The sequence below is a fragment of the Ursus americanus genome, chromosome 23, assembly GCF_024610735.1.
Source record: "Ursus americanus isolate L20-20 chromosome 23, mUrsAme1.1.p, whole genome shotgun sequence".
In the NCBI taxonomy this organism is placed as follows: domain Eukaryota; kingdom Metazoa; phylum Chordata; class Mammalia; order Carnivora; family Ursidae; genus Ursus; species Ursus americanus.
This window is the reverse complement of record NC_142149.1, coordinates 14263119-14285284: the sequence shown is the minus strand read 5'-3', so window position 1 is coordinate 14285284 and position 22166 is coordinate 14263119. Positions and strand designations below refer to the sequence as shown.

Genomic DNA, 22166 nt, shown 5'->3' with positions numbered 1-22166 from the left:
CCTATGGGGAACTGGCACTCTTATTCCTGGTGGGAATGAACACTGGGGCAACCCTTATAGAGAGGAATGTGGCAATACCTAACAAGACTACATCTGCGTTTACCTTCTCATCTAGTGATCTCACTTCTAAGATTTCACCTTGAAGATACATCCCTAACAACACAAAAATACACATACACAAATTATTCACTGCAGCATTGTTTGTAATTGCAAAATACTGGAAACCTATATCCCACATAAAAGAGAGAATGAATATATTATGAAATATTTGTACAGTGGAATAAGTACTTGGCAGCTGTTCGAAAACAAGAGGAGGGAGAGACATCTATGAACTGATGTGGAGTGATTTCCAGAACGTACAGGTAAGCGAAGAAAGTAATGTTCAAAAGAGTATCCATAATATGCTACCATTTGACTAAGACAGAAGAGAAAATAAAGCCAGAAAGGATAAATCAGAGACTAAGGAGGCTGGCTTACTTCAAAGGGGTGAGTGGGAGTGGTGTGGAAGAACAAAGAAACAGGGTGGGGGAGAGGACCCTTTTCTGAGTAGGTCTTTGTACAGCTTTGATCTCTGGAACCATGTTAATGTTTCACATGCACAAAACATAACAAGTTAAAAATGGAGTGAGAAGGTCCGCGTGTGCTCAAACTGCAAAATTAGTAAGAAATAAAACTAGTTAAGAACTGCCCTTAAAGCATGAAAAGTAATCAAAGTAGTGTAGGAAACTGTAGCAGATCTTCCTTTGCAAAAACAGTGCCACCATATTTCTCATCCCACATGTTCTTCCAAGAATTTGCTACTTCTTCAGCAAGGAGTAGAATCTATGCACCTCCTTGAACCTGGGAAGGTGTGCTAACTGCCCCAATAGAGCATGATACAAATGACATTATCTTATTTCCGAGACTAGGTCATAAAGGGTGATTTGGTATCTGCTTGGCTCTTTCTCGAGGGAGACTCGCCCTTGGAACCTAGTCACCAAGCTGAAGGAAGCCCAGGCCACATGGAGAAGTGAGCTCCCAGCCAACAACCAGCATCTACATGCCAGCCACGTGAGTGAGGCATCTTGGGAGCAGCTCCTCCAGCCCCCAGTGGAGTCTCCTCAGCTGACGCTGTATGGAGTAGAGAGAAGTCTTTATTGCCAAGCCTGGTCAAGTTACAAATTGGTAAGCAAAATGAGTAACTCTCACGGTTTTAGGCCACCACTTCTGGGGCTGTTACGCACTATAGTTACAGAGTAACTATAACACATATCCGTACCTTATTCAAGTGCGTCTTAACTAGCAGACCACCCCTGAGAGCCAGGACACGGCCCACTCCTGCTTCAGGCAGGCCAAGGGGATGCGGGAGCCCAGCACCAGACCTCATGCACCTTCTCCCAAAGCCCCTTTTCCAAGGACAGTTATCCCATTCACACAATTCTGGCTTTCTGGTTTCCTAGCCCACACAGACTAGAATCGTTGCATTAAGGGTGGGGGTGGGAGACGGGATAAGCACTCAGGGAGAAGCAACTAGAAGGACATATACCAACACCAGCCAACAGACAATTGAGAGAAATGACTGCAGAAGCTGCAGCCTGGGGTGGCTCAGATGGGGGCGAAAGGCCTTTGACCTCAAGTAGGCCTGCATGACCACAAGCCTGAATTTCTGTTTGTTGTTAAGTCCTTAGACTATCAAGATTAAATCGGCCCTGCCTGCTCTGCCTAAGGGGGCCAGGAAATGCAATGTGGTTTTTAAAGATTTTCATCAGGCTTAGAAGAGAAAAAACATGTTTTGGTGCTTGAAGAGGTAAATGCCGAATACTCAGAAAGGACGTCTGCACTAGAGAAGACCCCAGGGTGACAGCAATGCTGGGTCAAGGGGCTTGGTTAGGGGTCATCGGGGCCTCCCAGTCTCTCCTGGGGCTTCCAGAGACTCCAGCGATGACAGGACACGAGAAGCACATGCAGACACACTGAGGAAATGTTCTAAAACATGGCTTTGTTTTTGTATTTTTAATTTAAGAAACTCTTTTAAAAAGCAAGCATTTCATGAGATAATTTTCTTACATTGGTATACAATGCTCCTCCTGATTTCCCTGAATCTGATGAGAGTCCAGACAGATGACAACGCAGGGAGAAAAGGAATTTGGGGTAGGGGATTTACCGGGGTAAACAGGACATTCCTAGAATAGTTCTGTATTACCCAACTCCAGCCTAGAGGAAGGCCTACTTCCTACTCTAGTTGGTAACTTAGGTCAGAGGGCGGAGGCAGTGGGTGAAGGGCCAGCAGAGGCACACGGTCTTTTTTGGCCTGACAAAGTCAGCTGGATGAGGGTTCAGGGGCCTCTTCCCCACTGGAGGGGATCAACGGAATGAATCAAAACTCATGACTGGCCAACAGCAGAAAGAAGAAGGCACCAAGTGCTTCCCATTAAGAGCAGAGATATGGTCACTGTAAGAAGGGTCAAAAGCTTCAGTAAGTTACTGAATAGGAGAAAAACAGGCTTTGTGTGCACAGGCTGGACGCCGTGCTGAGAGTATGAGTGGCATAGTAGCAGGAGGCCTGAGGGCCAGCACAGCTTTAGAATGACCACCAAAATGGCAGTGGAGGCAGTCGAGGGCCTGGAAGTGTCAGATCGGGTTTTGTACATGCCGCCACTCAGCAACTGTGGAATTAAGCTACTTAACTCGTGTGAACCTGTTTCTCCGTCTACAAAATGGAGAGAATACCATCTCGTCTGCGAGGCTGTTGAAGGGAGCAGAGGAATTCTACTGCAGTGCCTAACAGAGTCTGGCATATGGCAGTTTAGCTATCTTACTGCAGATGACCTTGAGTCCATGGCCAGATTGTTACGCTGTGGGAACAATGCTCGTGGCAACTCTTCAAAAGCACTGGACATCGCTAAGGAGTCTGAGAACTTGAGAATACAAAGGTAACTGAGGAATCAGACCTCTATTACTAACGATTCCGAGAACTTCCCTACCGATTGCCCAGTTGCTCAGGTCAAAGGTTATGGGTGATCTTTGGCCCCTCTGGTTCTCTCACACCCCACACCTAATTCATCAGCAAATCCAGCCAGCTCCCCTCCAACACAGATCCCAACTACAGCCATTCTCACCACCTGCTGCTATCCCTCATCACAGCCCCATCCCCCACAGCTGGAAGCACCCCCCACCCACTCCCTTCCTCCTCCTGCCCACTCTCCATGGATAGCCACTTCTAAACTTAAATAGATCAACAGGACTCCCTGCTCAAAACCCTCCCAGGCCTTCCCATCTTCCTTGGAACTGACCCATGAGGCCCTACCTCTCTGTCCCCTGCTCACCGTTACCACAGCGGCCTTATCACGGTTCCTTGAATACTCCAACCACATCCCTGCAAGGGCCTTGGCACTTGTTGGTCTCCTCACCTGGAAGGCTCCCCCCACACATTAACCCACGGCTCACTTCCTCACTTTGGTCAGGTCTCTGCCCAAACGTCACCTCCTCAAGGAAGCCCTCCCTGACCACCACTCTAAAACAGCAGTCTGGCCACTTTCCATCCTCCCGTACTTGGCTTTAATTCTTGACACCACCAGATGTTTGTTTCTTGCTGTCTCCCTGACGAGAGCACAAGCTCCCTGAGGGCAAGGCCCTTATGTGTCTTGTTCATTACTGGGTCCCCAGTGCCTAGAGCAGGGCCTGGTACACAGGAAGCCCTCGAAGTGCTTCTGTTTGCAAAAATGAGTCTGAATAGAAAAGCAGAAAAGCCAAGGCCCAGGCAGCCAGCTTTACCTTCTTCCCAGCCGTGGGGCTGCTCTCCACACTCTGCACGGGGCTCCTTTGGGGACTTCGGTTTTCCTGGGGGACACACCTGGACATGTACACGCTGTAGTCCAGAAGCATCTTCTGCCGCACGCTGCCCACCAGCTCCTTCTGCTTCGGCTGGGACATAATCTCCTCCACGCTGCCTTTGCTGCTGCTGCGGCTGTGGGTCAAGTGCCCCGAGGGGCTGCTGTGTCTGCTGTGTGAGGGCAAAACGCCTGCAGCAAAGAGGGGCCGGCTGTTAATGTGAGTGAGGGGAAGGACTGCAAAGTCAACAGAACATCGGAACATCGAACGAACTTCAGTGGGTTAAGCTGACAACCAGCTAAAATGCTAACAAATGATTGTTTAAAAAAAATATTTATAAGGCTGGGGCGCCTGGGTGGCACAGCGGTTAAGCGTCTGCCTTCGTCTCAGGGCGTGATCCCGGCGTTATGGGATCGAGCCCCACATCAGGCTCCTCCACTATGAGCCTGCTTCTTCCTCTCCCACTCCCCCTGCTTGTGTTCCCTCTCTTGCTGGCTGTCTCTATCTCTGTCAAATAAATAAAATCTTTTAAAAAAATATATTTATAAGGCTATTTCCTATCCTGAGAAATACCTTCCACTCTAATAACAGCTCATTTTTTAGAACAGTTTTTATTCTTCTCTAAGACAATTCAGAGGAACTGAAAGCCATGAAGTCCACGTGGTTAAGTACCTTGTTCTTTTTCCCTGGTCATCACTTAGCGTCAAATATGGAACTGCCACACCCCCAGAGAAAAATGGAAAGTGGGCAGAAAGCTAACTGTTCGCCCAGAGCTCACAGCAATTCCAGACCTGTCATCTTTCACTCAACAAAGGTTTTTATCAAGCACTTTCTCTGGGCCAATTCCACATGAAAAGAAGAATGAGACATAATCCCTGCCCTTGAATTTGGGCACCTAGGCAAATAAATCACAGCTCTCTATAATAACCATTGTAACTGAAGCATGACCAAAGGACTTTCGGGGCAGAAAGGAGGAGGTGACTACCTCTGCCCAAGAGGGCCCCAGTACTGACTTTCATAGGTAGTGTCCTCTGGGCTGCCTCTTGAAGAAATCCTTGAGGGAAGAGCATTCCAGGTAGAGGGAGGACAATATGCAAAAAGCAATGACAGGGCCCAGTATGTCTGGAGAACACTGAGAGGTTCAGTGAAGGCCCAAGTGGGGTACATGGGGCAGGACAGGAAATGAGCAGAGGCTCATTTATCAGTACAAATGTGAGTTGGGAGGCCAGAGGACTATGTATTTCTATGGCGATCTCAGGCTTGAAGAACCATGTTCAGGGCCGGGAGCTTGCGAACACTAGTCTGATATGCTGTCCTGACTCACCTGCCTCCTTATCACAACCAGGGTTCTCTTAATAGTTTCTTCTTTCAGAGAAGTCACAATATGTACAAATAAACATAATCCTAAGGAACCAACAAAGACAAAAATCATCCATCTGCAAGCTGGTTAAATGATCCAGTACAAAGGGTTACAGTGATCAGCCTAAAAGGTAATTGAGTCATGAGAACACTCCTTAGGTGGCAGACAGTCATCAGTTCAGGGTGGGCTTCCTTCCTTCCTACCTGGGAATCTCTCTCCATTCTCCTATGGACCCTTTAAAAATACTTAAGCATTTAGCACACATGTCATTACCTGGTTTACTTCCACAGACACCATGTGGCTTCTTGATTTCGGACTTCAGTTTAGATGCCAGAATAAACCTCCTAAACCACTCCTCTTTCTCTCGGCCAGTTCTCCCAAAGAGATAGAGTATCTGATCTCGCTGGCCAGATCTTGTTCCCTCCTGAGGATGGGGTGGCTTCTTAGGGTCCTCGCTTCCCAGCTCTCTCTCAGCTGGAGGCTTTTCTTCAGAAGTCTCTTTATCAGTCTGGGCCTTAGACATAAAGTCATCTTGTCGACCAAGCTCGATACAAATGGGGTACTTTTTATTCCAGATTCGTTTTCGAGCCAAACTTTTGGGTACAAGATAAATCTACAGGAAAGGGAGATATGATAATTAACATACAAAATTAAGAACTGGCCACACTGTGCGTTAATATTATGCAAACACAAACGCAAACTTTATAGCCTTTTCGACTAAAATAATGAGTATAAAATAATTACCACCTGTCTACAACATGCCTACAGAAACTGGGATAAATTTTTAGAAGTGACTTGTTATTCTTCACACTCATTCCAGAAGTAGATGTTTAAGAATTCTGCGAGAGTTACAAGTATCTGTAATTTTTAGGTAATAAAAATTATTTAGCAGGTTATCATCAACTAAGTTTCATTACCCTGGACCAACCTTAAATTTGAAAAAAAAAAAGAAAGAATTTATCAAACTGGATCTGGATGGGAAGCTCAAGTTAAGAGTGAATTTACACAAAAATTATTTTAAATACTTCTGTCATTTGGAATAAACTTAAAGATCACTCGCATGAGTTTTAACAACAGAATGCCTATAGCTTTTTGGAATAACAAACAATTTACAATTCTCAACAGTAGTATATAACACTTCTCCAATGTAGTTATTTTGCATATCCATAATTTTCATGTTTACAGAGTCTTCATTCATTATTACCCTAGCACCACTACATGTAGCTTTTTGTTGGACCGAAAAAGTTAACTCTCAAAGTCAGATGAGTATGTTATGCCTTTGTTCCTCAAAGTGTGGTCCATGGACCACCAGCAGCAACAGTATCACCTGGGAGCTCATAAAAATGCAGATTCTCAGGCCCCACTCAGAGTTGCTGAAATAGAATCTACATTTAAAAAGATGCTTGGGGGGTGGAGGTGATGGGTATTAAGGAGGGCACATATTGCAATGAGCACTGGGTGTTATATGCAAATAATGAATCACGGAACACTACATCAAAACTAATGAAGTACTGTATGGTGACTAACATAATAATAAAAAATAAATAAATAAAAAGATGCTTGGGTGATTTGCATGAAAGGTAATGCCCTAAATTACACATACACACACACACACACACACACACACACACACACACAAATACACACGCACACCCTTTTGAGGGGAGGAAAATGCAGTGAAACAAGATTCCAAATGCTTTTCTTTCATTTCAGTTTCTCAAATTAGCCAGGCTCACCTTGCTGTCTGAAAGGTCGTAGATTTTCTGGCTGATGTAGGTAACCTCTGGCTTTGTTTCATTGTAGCTTGCCCTCCTGGATATATTTTTATTGGGCTTTGAAAGTCTTAAGGTGCCACCCTCAAGTCGAACAAAGACTGAATGTGTTAAAGTTGCATGGTAAGTTTCTGGATCATAGTTGTAAATCTCATTCATCCATCCCTGATGGAGAAAAACTTCCATGAGTAAAATTAGAATAAACACAAATCTTATTCAATACAAAAGTGAAGACCACTGAGGTATCCATATACAGGACACTGAAACCAAACCTGAGCGTGTTGCAAGTGTCAACCCATTGGTGACTAGAGGTTGTTGAGACAGGTGGAGAGCTTGAAGGATAATCATCTGGAGCTGTAATCTGCTGTTTCTGATACTAAAAATCTGGATTTGGGGGGATAATGATAATGCCCATTTCTGTAAATAAAAGGCTCTTTTCTTTCTTCTTTTAAAGATAACAAGCAAATCAGGAAACTCAAATGTAAATACAGCAAGTCTTTCAGCCTAACCTTCTCTAGGGGTGAATAATCCCACCCAGTCTGGCCTTCTTAAATTAGCCAAACTCATCCTCTTCTCAGCTCACCTGCAAACCATCTTTGGAATATCACAGATCATACTAACTCATGCTACCATTCCAGAACTGAGACCTACCACTCCATTTCTAGCTCACTGAAATCACACAGTAAGGCAGATGATCAGAAATTAGGCATTAAGTATTATAGATATGTTCAACAGTATCTTAAAATCCAAAGATATGTAGTAACTTAAATGAGTAAAATTATGCTCCAGGTCCGCCCTCAATCAACATAAATGTACTTACACATTGATCTTCAAAATGAGCACACATATTAAAGTGTATGGACAGTGTACAAAAGCCTAACACACCATAAAATTATGCTAAAGCTACTCTCATAGCGATGTTCAATATTCATCATTTAATACTTTACCTGCCCCACAGTCCTTTCTCAGATGATACAGTGGCCCAGATCTTTTTAAAGAAAGTTCTCCAGGGAATTTTAATTGATTCTGTTCCATACCCCTCATTTTCTTTTTTCTTTTTTTTTTTAAGATTTATTTATTTATTTGGGAGAGAGGGCATGTGCACATGGTGGGGGAGGGCGGAAGGAGAAGGAGAGAGGGAATCTTAAGTAGACTCCCACTGAATGAGAGGATCAATGCAGGGCTCAATCGCACGACCCTGAGATCATGACCTGAGCAGAAATCAAGAGTTGGAAGCTTAACCAACTGAGGGGCCACCTAGGCGCCCCTTCACTCCCTTCATTTTATAAATGTTTTTGAACTGAGCAGAGAGGTACTAAAAATCACAATGCAATTGGGAATTCATTCTTTTCAAACGAATGGCCATTTCCGCAGTGAGTACTGGAGTCTCACACTTAAGTCTTGACCTGAGACTCTCTGCAAATGCTGAATCCTTAGAATTCTATTTATTTATCATACATTCATCAAAACATGTACTGAGTCTATGTGCCAAGTAATCTGTCAGGAATTGATACAAAGATTTTAAAAGGGACAGGATTTTTGACTCAAGGGTGCTCCCAAATCAGTTGAGAATTAGGTCTTCATTTTACCATGTGACAACCCTGTTGGAGTAACCATGAAAAGGTCGTCACGGAGAGTACCGACTGTAAGTAAAAACAGACAAACACACTTCGTCATGGGGTGTGTGTGAAACTTATGAGACAATTACATAGTTTTATATATCTTAGTAGGGTTTTTTTTTTTTTTTGCATGAGTTAGGAGTAGCTCTCCCTCCTCCCAATGCGTCGCTGCATCTATTAAAAATGTTGAATGAGCAAGCCAGTGGCCATAGGAAGAGGGTGTAATCTACATGTTACAATGATCAGAGCAATGAAATGAAAAAGGGGACAAGCAACACAGAGCACAGTGGGGCCTGAAGTGGACTGTAAAGTCTCAGCATCGGTTTGGGTGGGTTTATTTCGCTAAGTATAGAACTAAGGACATTCTTTGGTTCATAGTTTTTTGTCTTTTTCTTTAGTCTGTTATTATGATGAAGTATATTCATTGATTTTTGAATGTTGAACCAGTCTTGCATTCTTGGGAAAATTATGTATTGGTCATGATGTGCTGAAGTTGGGTTACACCAGCTCACAAGAGCTAATTCTACATATTCCTTCCTGACTCCATGGTCAGTGACCTCACATTGGTAGCTTACAATTGGCCACAGTGGGGGGAGTTTTGTTTTTGTGGGAGTTTTTATACCGTAGAAATCAGTGAACAGTACAAAGAGGGTTTCCCCCTTGATCCAGAGAGCCAGTTTAGCAGCACAGTACTATTACTATCCTTTTTATATGTTGCAGAATTTAGCTTGCTAATACTTTGTTCATTTGTCCAAGTTCATAAGGGAAATTGGTCTACAGTTTTCTTGCAATATCTTTCAATATTAGCTAGTCTCTTAAAATGAGTTCAGAAGTATTCCTTCTCCTATTTTCTGAAGAGTTTGTGTAAAATATTTCTTCCTTAAAGGTTTGGTAAATTTGCCAAGGAAGTCATCTGGGCCTGGAGTTTTCTTTGTAAAAAGGTTTTAAACTATGAATTCCATTTCTTTAATTTCTACTGGAAACTAGGCTATCTATTTCTTCTTGAGTGAGCTTTAGTAGTTTGTGTCTTAAAAGGAATTTGTCTATTTCATATAAGTTATCCAACTTCTGGGCATAATGTTGTTTGTAATGTTTCCCTATTATGCTTTTTAAGTCTATAGAGTCGAGTAATATTCTCTCTTTTAGTCCTAATATTGGCCATTTGTACTTCTAAAATAAGTACTTAATGCTATTAATTTCCCTCTAAGCACTGCATCAGCTGCAACTTTTGGTATGTTGCATTTTCAATTTCATTTGATTAAAATATTTTCTACTTTCCCCCATGACTACCTTTGGACCAACAGGCTAATGAGAAGTATGTTGTTTAATTTCCAAATATTTGGGAATATCTTTCGGTTACTGATTTTTAGTTTAATTTCATGATGGTCAGAGAACATGCTTTATATAATTTCAGTTCTTCTAAATTTGTTAAGCTTTTATGGCCCAGAATATGGGGTATCTGATGAATGTTCCATGTACATTATAAGAAATATGCATTTTCTATAAATATATTTGTCTTTTTAAACAATGTTTGTCTAAAATGTTTCAAACAACATTTTTGCTAAAGATCTCCTGGCATATAATCCACAGGTTTTTTTTTTTTTACACAAGTTGGTTGCAAAAAATACTTTCTTACCTAAATAGGTTTACTAAGTCGAAAGTTCTAAAGGCAACTAGATTAATAAAGAACTTGAAGCAGATCTGATTTTTCTGGGCTGCTTCAGAGCCATGCCCAAAGCCAAGTTGTATGTACTTGCAGAGCTACTAAAATCAAGAAGAATCCGCGGAGGGAGGGATGAAAGGGCTGGTGCTTACGAATTCCTTAGGGCCAGAGAATGACAATGAAATTAAAATAGCAACTTCTATCAGGGTCACTTATGAGCCATTTAGCCATACAGTCCCCACTAGGGATTGCTCTTCTTTAATTATTTCCTTCTGAGTGTACATCTCCTGCCTAGAAGAGAGGCTATTTGAGGATACACGGCATGTGCGATACCCTCTGTGGGGTCCATAATTACATCTAAGCTGAGATGTTAAACCTTTTTTTACTGATTCTTGAGTTACGATAATCATAATGTCATATAAGTCAAACATTTCCACAATAATATCTCCACGTAAAAGATTTTTCATTTGTTCCTAGCTATGTAAAATTACAGTAGACATGTAAAAAAGTCAATAGAATTAGTTTTGGGCAAAATACTCAGCATTATAGTTGTCATCTGGTCATCACCAGACTAGAAAGGCTGAAAGGATAAAAAAGATAGGCATATTATGAAGTTATTCTCAAATAACAGGACAGTCTCTGAGAAATGGAGTAATGTGAGCTGTAGAGATTTTCCCCTTTTGAAACTCCTGAGACTGCACAGGTTAACTGATTTATGAATGAGACATTTGGGAATAAAAGGTTGTTTCTCTCCAATTGCTTTCATTTTGCCTTTCCTTTCCTAATAAGCCAGAAAATGCAGAATTCTCCAGGGAACCACTAATCACTGTCCAATGAAAATATAATATGAACCATAAATATGCATCATGAAAATACATACTTTTAAGTTGTCTAGTAGCCATAATAAAAGGAGGAAAAAAGCAGGTGAAATGTATTTTAACAATGTATATTATTTAACTCAACACAGTCAACCCTTGAACAACATGGGTTTGAACTATGCAGGTCCACTTAAGTGCAGATTTTTTTCAATAAATACAGTAGACTACTGTAAACGTACTTTCCCTTCCTTATGATTTTCTTAATATTTTCTTCAGCTTATTTTAAGAATATGGTATACAGGGGCGCCTGGGTGGCACAGCGGTTAAGCGTCTGCCTTCGGCTCAGGGCGTGATCCCGGCGTTGTGGGATCGAGCCCCACATCAGGCTCCTCTGCTATGAGTCTGCTTCTTCCTCTCCCACTCCCCCTGCTTGTGTTCCCTCTCTCGCTGGCTGTCTCTATCTCTGTCGAATAAATAAATAAAATCTTAAAAAAAAAAAGAATATGGTATACAATACATATACTGTACAAAATATGTGTTAATCAACTGTTATTGGTAAGGCTTAATGGTCAACAACAAGCTATCAGTAGTTAAGTTTTGGGGGAGTCAAAAGTATAAAAGGATTTTCAATTGCACAGGGGGTCGGTGCCCCTAACCCCCACATTGTTCAGCTGTCAACTGTATATCCAAATATTATTTCAACATAGAACATTAACAATTATTAACTATATTTTACATTCCTTGTTTTGTACTAATTCTTCAAAATCCAGCACATATTTCACACTCAGAGCACATCTCAGTTTGAACTAGCTGCACGTCAGGCGTTCAACAGCCCCATGTGGCTAGTGGCTACTGAATCAGCACGCATCCAATTCATAGGTTCTGGCTTTTCGAACCTAGACACCTGGCTCAAGCAGAATGATCAAAATTCTCCTCCCTTCTCTTGCTGACAATTCCAGGATTCTAAATTTTATCTTCTTTTAAGTAATCTCTACGCCCAACATGGGGCTCGAACTCATGACCCCAAGTTCAAGAGTCACATGCTCTACTGACTGAGCCAGCCAGGCACCCCTCTTGCTGACACTTCCAACACATGCAGTTTTATGCTGTGTTTTTTTGTTTTTGTTTTTTTAAAGATTTTATTTATTTATGTGACAGAGAGACAGCCAGCGAGAGAGGGAACACAGCAGGGGAGTGAGAGAGGAAGAAGCAGGCTCCCAGCGGAGGAGCCCGATGTGGCACTCGATCCCAGAACGCCGGGATCACGCCCTGAGCCGAAGGAAGACGCTTAATGACTGCGCCACCCAGGTGCCCCTATGCTGTGTTTTACTAGGTGCTTTACCAAATTACACGAGAGAAGATAATCTAAGTAATCTCCAGATGCAACATTCAATCTTAGAAATTCAAAACCACTTTATTTATTTATTTATTTATTTATTTATTTATTTTAAAAAGATTTTATTTATTTATTTGACAGAGATAGAGACAGCCAGCGAGAGAGGGAACACAAGCAGGGGGAGTGGGAGAGGAAGAAGCAGGCTCACAGCGGAGGAGCCTGGTGTGGGGCTCGATCCCATAACACCGGGATCACGCCCTGAGCCGAAGGCAGACGCTTAACCGCTGTGCCACCCAGGCGCCCCTCAAAACCACTTTAAAAAGCTAACATGCTGGGCGCCTGGCTGGCTCAGTCAGAAGAGCATATGACTCTTGATGTCAGGGTTGTGAGTTTGAGCCCCTTGTTGGATGTGGAGATTACTAAAAAAAAAAATAAACTTAAAAAAAAAAAAAAGCTAACATGTAATCTTAAAAACTAAGGAATAAGAATAAAAGTAATCTAAGTAAAAGGCTGAAGTTTTTGAAAACTCTTACAGTTCTATGAGGTCATTAAAAGATACTCAATTTATGAACAAACTTACATTAAGTTTTCAGCTTATTCCTCTGTTTTTCAGTAGAAAAGAAGACAGGCCACAGAGGCACACGTGTTAGGACATAAGCACTGCTTCAGCTCATCTGTTTATAGGATCACCTGGTGAAGAGCCATCGCTCTGTACTAGTCTAACGAACTGCTGCCCAGTTACTATTCTTAGTAAACTCCCTGTTTCTGGTTAACAAGAGCTACCATTTCCAGTGCTTCAGGGATATGCTCTCGACCCAGCAGCCTGAGCTCCTACCCAAGCCAGAGAGCCAGTCCTCCAGAGTTCTTGCTGGGCTGCAGCCCGTGACCCCCCAACATGGCCACAGTTCCAAGATGGTATGTGGTCGTCCTTTGCCGACTGCTCTGACAGATAACAAACAGGTCACACTCTACCACTTGCCAAACTGCAGAAATACTAGAACAACCCGATTTAGAGGCATGTGGAAGAGAAAAGAGAGTTTCAAGTCCTACACAGTTCAGGAACAAAAACCCACACCTGCCCCACGAGAGGACACTGGCGAGAGGCAGGGGTAGGCCTAGGAAGAGAATCCTCAGGAAAGGTTCCGGGGGGCCAAGCCTCCTTCTTCTGGTCTGGGGCTGGCTTGAGCCTCCTCCTCCCCACCAGCTCCTTTTGGAACCACCAGTGGCTGTGTTCCAACACAAAGGGCCCTGTGGCTTCTCCTTCCTTTTATCTTTACATTGCCTGCTTCCTACGCTACCATTTCAGGAACTATCAGAGGCTAAAGCCCATGGCTATCAACAAACAAACACAACCCATGAATCGGGATTTCAATTGCGTGTCTATTGCGGACAATGACTGTTCGCTTCAGTAAGGCCTGACCCTTGACCCTACATGACAGACTGCTAGTCAAAACACACGCGCTGCAAGCCACCCACAAACATTAGCAGAACTGCTGAGTCTGACACACCTGCATTCCAATCTGCTTCACCACCTGCTAGCTGCCAAGTTGGATGATGCTTATCCTTAGGCCCTCGGTCTTCTTGCCAGTGAGAGGGTCTAACGTGGCTTACTTCCCAGCTTCATGCCTCCCCGGCCCCACCTCACCCTCTGCTCCAGCCGCAATGAACTTCTCCATGCTAACTTTATGGGGGTACAATTTGCATATATAGTAAAAGGAATAAATTTTACCCACGAGATTTGTAAGATACTAACATTCGTAGTAATAGCTGACATTTGAGCTCATTTTATGATCCAGGCACTTCAGGTGCATTAGCTACTTCTGCCAATTACCTAAGGTTTTCTAAGTGAGCAAAACGGTGAGAGACGTTAAGTGATTTGCCTAAAGAGGGGTTAAAAAAAAAAAGTGGCCCGGAAAGTGGCAAATCCAGGACTTGAACCAAGTTCACCTGACTTCAAGGCCCAGCCTCCTATCTCCCCTCCATGGCAGGGCCCACCTTCTGTCTGGCTAGTCATCCCCCAGGTCATGGCAAAGGTGACACTTCTCCCAGGAAGCCTCTCTGATCACCTAGGCTCTGTTCTCTAATACCTTCCTCCTATCACTGTATCTGTTAATTGCCTGGTCTACTTGAGTACAAACACTGCAAGACAAACAGAGTTGTAACAAATGTTCATTGACTGAATACATGAATGTAGCCTAATTCAGATGGCGCCCGTGAGGATTACATGAAATCTGTATGTAAAGCACAAGTGTAAAGCTGGTGTGTCCTTCACGGCCTGTAAGTATTGTTCTAGCTGCGTAAGTGGAGAGAAGCACAGAAGGAGCTGAGATCCTACCAAGTGCAGAGAGTGGCAGAGGTTACTTTGAAGTAGAAGGCTTGATCATTGCTCCCAAGGAGAAAACCAAGTTATAATTGCACAGAACAAGAGAATAAGTAACCTCGGGAAGAATCTTAAAAGATGTTAAAGCTTTTCAGGACAGAAACTGAATTAGCTACTTCTCTGTAGCACAAACAGGTTGGTGTTTTGACTGGTGCTCAGGTTTCCTGACTCCCATGCAGTGCTCCTTCCAGAACATCACAGGCTTGGATAGGAAACCTTGAGAGACTCACAGAGGCTGCTACTTGACCTGCATCAGTCAGGCATCCAGGATGCTGATGGACATTGGGAGGCTTGGGCCAAGAGGTGGCCAGCCATGATTCTCCTGCCTCTGTCCCATAATGCACTGTACCGACCCCAAACCATGCAGGCTGCCCTTGCAGAAAGTGGTCTCGAAATGCAAACCCTATTCCCTTTGATACCATCAATCGCCCAACTTTTTCCCGCAGCTTGACCAACTCCTTGGATTAAGCTGCAAATGGAATTTCTAGACCTAAGCAGTCAAATATCAAATCTTGAGAGCAGTGAAGCAACTTCAAGGTCTTCCCCCAGGTCCCCACGTAGTGCCCAGCTGTCTACTGCTCAGCTGTTCTACAATTCTTAACCCACCATTTCTTACCAAGTAAGATATTTCTCCAATTTTATTTTGTTATGGGACATAGGAGTGGGTATAAAGAGATATAGTATATAGTTAGCAACTCATTCCATTTCAACAGTTCAAACTAAAAAACTCAGAGATGCTCTCAACCCACACTAAAGCAGCTCAGACAAGCCTTGTTTCTCTCAGGGGCTGGAACTGTTGAAGTGGAGACAGTGCATGCACTGGGGGACAATGACCACAGTCAGCTGGGCTGCAGCTGTCTGGCCCACAGACTAGTCCTGTGATCCTGTCTGTAAAAGGTCAGGGGTTTCTCTTCAATTCTCCACTGGAATCAGAAGCCATAGCTGGCTGAAAGTACAAACCACAATCTATAAAGGGATTCATTTAATGCTTGGAAAGATTAAAAGCTGCAATTAACCTTTTGCAAAATAATAAAGCCTGGAAGAACTACTGTTGTGTTCACTTTCAGTTACAGCGCCAGTCAGGAGGTCAAGACCAATGCTCTCTCTTGGTCAGCTTGATGCTGTGTTGACCAGAGCACTGTGCCAGCCCTCTGGCCCGAGGAAGCAATGGGGCTTTCTCTATCTTCAGTGTCGTGTGGGCTGACATCCTGCTGTCACATGGCTGCGCTGGCATCTGAAGCTGCCTGTCACTCAGCTCCCCTGCATCATTCCTTCATCTAGCCTATCAGGGAAGGAACAAATCCTAAACGTACGGACAGACCCAGGGCCTGAGTCCCCTGCTGCTGGAAATCCTCTCTGAGGCTGATAAAAAGGCGATTACTTTTCTTTTGTCCCCAAAACTAAAGCATAAGCAAGATTTTTCTCTGCAGGTTTTGACTCTTTTTGATGTATTAATGGTTTAGAACTGGAGTCATCAGTTAAAATGTGATTTCACAGATCATGGACTTACAGACTATGGCAGGAACAGTCTACTTAAATTTACAGAACTTTAGATACAAATTTGATTTTACCCATAAAAGACAAAAAAACCTACAGACATAGAGACTTCATACTCTGAATGACAGCCTCAAGCCAATAGTCAACATTCAAAATAAATGCTACTCAAAGGAACCATCAAAAGAAAAAAAAAGCCCATTAGGGGAGAGAAGCACCAGCATCAATGCCATCCACATCTAACTGCCTGCTCCAAGGTCACCTTCACGGCCATGTCACTAGAAGCAGTGGAGTCAGAGCTAAAGCCACAGACTCTGCCTGGCAAAATGGCCTTTATCTCAACTCTTCCATCCTTCAGGGCAGCATCTACCCAATTCAGGGGACCAAAGAACACTTTTTAGAATGTACTGGCAAATAGTAGGAGAAGTAAGAGAAAACGAGCATTAAAAAAAACAAAAACAAAAAAAACCCAAACCCCACAAAAAAACAAAAACAAAATAAGAATGTTTTTTAGAGAGGGAGAAAGGGGAAGGGCAGAGGGAGAGGGAGAAAGAATCTCCAGCAGATTCCACACTCAGCGCAGAGCCCAACGTGGGGTTCGATCTCACGACTCTGAGATCATGACCTGAGCCAATATCGACTTGGACATTTAACCAACTGAGCCACCCAGGCGCTCTTGAGCATTCAAATTTGACAGAAAATAACATGATCTCAGATGAACCACTGAAATAATCATGGTCTGATTTATGTTAACAAATGATAAACATTAAATCATATTAACAAGTTTTGAAATTATAAGACAATAGATCAGCAAGCCAATAAATTAGTAGCCTCCATACTTTTTAGATCACACATCCTATCAGCTAAAAAATTTTGAGTATATACCCACAATACATCCATTTACTTATAAATTATATACATGTTCCAATATATTACAGCTTTTATAAAAAGTAAAAAATAGAAATTAAGAGAAAAAGATGAAATAATTAGGCTTTTGGTAATTTTTACTTTTTCCTTTCTGATAGCTTTGTACTCTCTTCAGCTGACACCTCAATGCGTAATGTTTATATTTAGAGTGAAGCTCATCACTAATGATGAAGGATAAAATCCACATTTCAAATAGTCTTGTTGGTAATTTCTAAGGATTTTGGCAAAGGTCAATAAATGGTCATCTGTATGTTAAATATTAGCAGGGCTTATTTACTTTCTTAGAAAGAATAAAAAATATATACAAATAGAAATTTTAATACTTTCTTCTTGGATAGTGTCTTCAGCAACCCATCTTGGAGACCATGGAAAAGAAACAAAAGAATAAAACAGAGTTCACAACAGCGGCCTCAGGAACCAACACACCAACATGCTCATGCTCTGGCGCCATCTTGTTGGCAACCTCCTTGTCTTTCGGGTACAGCAAACCTCTTCTTAGAGTCTAATGATTGGGGCACCTGAGTGGATCAGTCAGTTAAGCATCTTTTTTTTTTTTTTTTTAAAGATTTATTTATTTATTTATTTGACAGAGATAGAGACAGCCAGCGAGAGAGGGAACACAAGCAGGGGGAGTGGGAGAGGAAGAAGCAGGCTCTTAGCGGAGGAGCCTGATGTGGGGCTCGATCCCGTAACGCCGGGATCACGCCCTGAGCCGAAGGCAGACGCTTAACGACTGCGCCACCCAAGCGCCCCAACATTTTTTTTAAGATTTTATTTATTTGACAGAGAGAGAGAGAGAGGGAACACAAGTGGGGGGGGGTAAGGGCAGAGGGAGAAGCAGGCTCCCCACTGAGCAGGGAGCCCCATGAGGGGCTCGATCCCAGGACCCCTGGATCATGACCTGAGCCAAAGGCAGATGCTTAACGACTGAGCCACCCAGGCGCCCCTAAGCATCTGACTCTTGATTTCCGTTCAGGTCGTGATCTCAGGGTTGTGAGACTGAGCCCTGCGTCAGGCTCCACGTCCAGTGTGCTGCCTAAGGTTCTCTATCTTCCTCGGGGTGCCTGGGTGGCTCAGTCAGTTGAGTGTTGCAACTCTTGATTTCAGCTCAGGTCATGATCTCAGGGTCGTGAGATTAAGCCCCACATTGGCTCTGTGCTGGGTGTGGAGTCTGCTTGGGATTCTCTCTCTCTCCCTCCCCGCCTCTCACCTGCATACCTCCCACATGCCCCTCCCCCCCAGACTAATTATTGTACAATAAGAAAAGTCTTCAATGAACTTAGTACTTTTTATACATTAAAATAAATTTTAGAGGTTAAAAGATATCTAGCATTGACATTTTTCATGGTTAATACCTTACTCTTCCAAAAAACATGATTGAAAATTCTCAGACCCACTATGCCCACAGCCTATCTCCTCATTCCATAGATGAAGCCTGCAACAAAACTAAAACACAAGGTCCTGGAATACCTAGCCCAAATCCAGAATATGTTTTCTCAAGGAAATGATGCTATAAACTTAGTCATATTTAAGTGAACCGGAATTACTGTTTAGCCATGCTGTAAGCTAATGAGTTGAGTGGGAAATCGGCAAAATGTTGATAATTGTTGAAGCTGAGGCTGGTCGTTGGGTACATGGGGTTTCATTATGCTATTCTCTTTACTTCTGTATATAATAGACATATTCTACAATATAAGCTTAGAAAATAAAAGCTCAAGAAAAAAATTGTTCTGGAGTCTCTTGACTTCCTTAACCACACTGTTCCTATGGAATTCAGGAAGCATTTTCTATACAGTTGCTCTCCAACCAACTTTAAAACATGGGTACCTGCTTTTAAGTGAGGGCTGCCTGCACCAAAACATCTTACCTGGTATTTCTCAAGCAACAAGGGACACTGGGAATTAGCCATGTTTATAAAAGTCACCCATAAAAACTCAAGTGACCCCATTACGGGAGCAGGATACTTTCAGTTCAGTATAACGTAGAAAGAAATGCTTTTTTATTTCTTGTACTCACTGTATTGGGGGTTATAAGACAGCAACAAAAAGCAACCCAAGTCTCTTTTGGTTGTAATGGGGCTGTTCTCTCCTTAAGACTTGCACACTCTAATTTCTTAAAGGAAAGAATTGCATGAAATTGAGATTAAATTTACAAGTTTGAATTCCTTCTCAAAATTTATAATGTTCTCCCTACAAAATTATTTTTACATGACAAAACCAAAGGCTGTATTTAGGGACTGCAATGATTTAAAAAATCTATCCCTCTTACTAAAAATCTAAATGTGATATAGCCTAAGGAAAAAAGGCTCTCCAAAATTCATGGCTATTAATCTTGCAATGGTGGAAACATAATTTTAACTGACCTTCTGGGCCACATCTTTTTTTTTAAAGATTTTATTTATTTATTTGACAGAGAGATATAGAGAGCCAGAGAGCACAAGTGGGGGAGGGAAGGGAATGGCAGAGGGAGAAGGAGAAGCAGTCTCCCTGCTGAGAAAGGAGCCGGATGCGGGGGTCAATCCCAGAGTCCTGGGATCATGACCCAAGCTAAAGGCAGACACTTAACCGACTGAGCCACCCAGGCGCCCCATGGGCCATATCGTTTAAAAAGAGACAGATTTTTTTTATGCTTACATTAAAATAATTTTAGAAAAATTTAAAAAAAAGAGAGAGAGAGAGAGAGACATATCATCAATCCGGAAACCAACATTCTACTGTTGTGTTCTGCGGGTGGTTTGTAAGCCTGCGATAAAGAATTTACCCACGAATATAATTCAAAACTGCATGAGTCATACACTAAACATACATCCAAGAACCTTACGAAATCTTCAGGAAGCTTATCATCACAGACATGTGGAAACATCAGTGTACAGGAATGGCACTGAATTAAGTACATTCCTGGACAAGTGACAAGTACATTCTTTTTTTTTTTTTTTTTTTGAGATTTAATTTATTTATTTGTCAGAGAGAGAGATAGAGGACGTGCACAAGCAGGGGGAGCAGCAGGCAGAGGCAGAAGCAGGCTTCCCGCTGAGCAAGGAGTCTGATGCTGGGCTCAATCCCAGGACCCTGAGATCATGACCTGAGCTGAAGACAGACACTTAACAGACTGAGCCACCCAGGCTTCCTGTGACAAGTACATTCTTAGAGAAGAAGCATCCAATTTGTTTAAGAATGCTCAGCAAAAACAAACATCCCAAACGCAATGCTGACTCTAAATGCCTCATTCTCCCCATGCCCAAATCCACTCTTTCCCAGGGTCCCCAGCTCAGGGTATCTAGCTAGTCACCCAAAATAAAATCCCCAGAAGATTACCACACAGCGGTTGTTGCTCCAAACGAAGTCTTTGGGACTCTGCAGCACACCTGAGGCTCTGACTTGTGCTAACGGACGCAGACTGCCAAGCTTGCAGTCACATTAGTGTCTCCGAGCATTTTGGTCTTCCCCCCTTGCTCTCACGCATTCGACTTGTCACTTGGTGCCTGTGCAGCCACCTTTCTCCTATTTGCTGCTTCTCATCAGCAGCATGAATGTATGAAATCATAACGTATGAATTGCCAAACATTAAGAACAAGCAGGATTTGGAGGAGGTTCTAAGAGTCATTCTGCAGACTCAGTGACAAGTGTTTGGCCTTACAGAGGTTTTGACTGCTTCTGTCCCAGACGAGAGAGCTGCTGACTGGCAGGGTTGAGTGAGAGATGGCAGAGGGTCATGAGGCCTAATCAGCCACAAATCAGTCTTTGAGAACAGCTACTACTTGGCTGCTAACCAGGGACTCTCCATCCCGTATACTCACCACTGCAGCACTGTCACTTTTTAAAAAATATTTATTTATTCATTTGAGAGAGACAGAGAAAGTAAGCGAGAGCACAGACAGGGGGGAGGTCAGAGGGAGAGGGTGAATCAGACTCCCTGATGAGCAGGGAGCCTGACATGGGGCTCGATCCCAGGACCCCAGGATCATGACCTGAGTCGAAGGCAGACGCTTAACCAACTGAGCCACCCAGCCACCCCTGTAACAGGGTCATTCTTAAATACAAATATCCACAGTGTGGATGGAACAGTAAAATCACCTGGATAAAGTACAATAGAGCTTTACTTTTCTCCTCCCTTTCATCTTCATGTGAAGTCTCACTGAAGAAAAACTACAATTCTTTCTGAATTGTTTATGGAGCCCATTTAGGACTCAGACTCTCAGTCCTGGACCCATCAACGAGAACTTACGTGGCTCAGAAGTTTAAAAACACACAGTTTCCTAAAACAGTCCTGGAGCACTAACCCTCCTGCCCGTCCAGTTCATGCGGCTCCCAGATAGAGTCTACTTCGGCCACAAAGACAGAGGGTCACTGTCACTGCTGGGCCTCTATGCTAGAGATCTTTATCATAGGCAGGTTTTATAGCGCACGTTTGTGATTTTTTTTTTAAAGTTTCCATGCCTGCCCTCAAGTATTGCACCATTACATCCTCTATAAAAACCACTGGAATAGTACCAGATCCACAGAAAATAATTCAAAACAGCTAATTCCCTAAATCAAGCCTATTTTCAAAAAGGGGCTTTTTTGACCCTAGGAACAGGTTCACAGATCTGTTTTATAAAGAAATCAAGGCCCATCTCCTGCATCTCTTCTAAAGCCGTAAATCTAGAGAGCAGAAATCTAGAACTTGCCACCATCCCCATTTCTCTAATGCTCTACTTGGCAGGAGCCAGCAGTCTTTTCTCCCTTTGAATTCAGGAGGCCAGCACTGTGGGAGTGCAGGTAAGAGAAAAGCAGACTAGCTGCCAGCGATTTCTAAGCAGTAAACATCAAGTTCCAAATCCTGTCAAAGACGACCGTCCTGGCTTTTCCACTGCAGTGGGGAAAAGAAAAAACTCTCCATAATCTGTACTTCTTGGTAATTATTTTTGTCTTCTTAAAAGACCACCCTTTTCAATCTGACTAAATCTTTTTTCCTTAAGTCTCAGGGATTTCTTTTAAAAAGCAACTTC

General features: G+C 42.9%; 1 protein-coding gene across 4 annotated transcripts in view; it reads right to left on the bottom strand.

Annotated features, from left to right (window-relative positions):
* Positions 1–22166, bottom strand: part of TEX2 (testis expressed 2) — a 100686-nt gene that overhangs the window by 30399 nt on the left and 48121 nt on the right. For all 4 annotated transcript variants that reach the window (XM_045814478.2, XM_087854215.1, XM_045814479.2 and 1 more), the window contains 3 exons: positions 6907–7107; positions 5444–5783; positions 3754–4001 (listed from right to left, as the gene is read on the bottom strand). In XM_045814478.2, coding sequence (XP_045670434.1) covers positions 3754–4001; positions 5444–5783; positions 6907–7107 — 789 coding nt within the window. The remainder of the gene's footprint in view (positions 1–3753; positions 4002–5443; positions 5784–6906; positions 7108–22166) is intronic.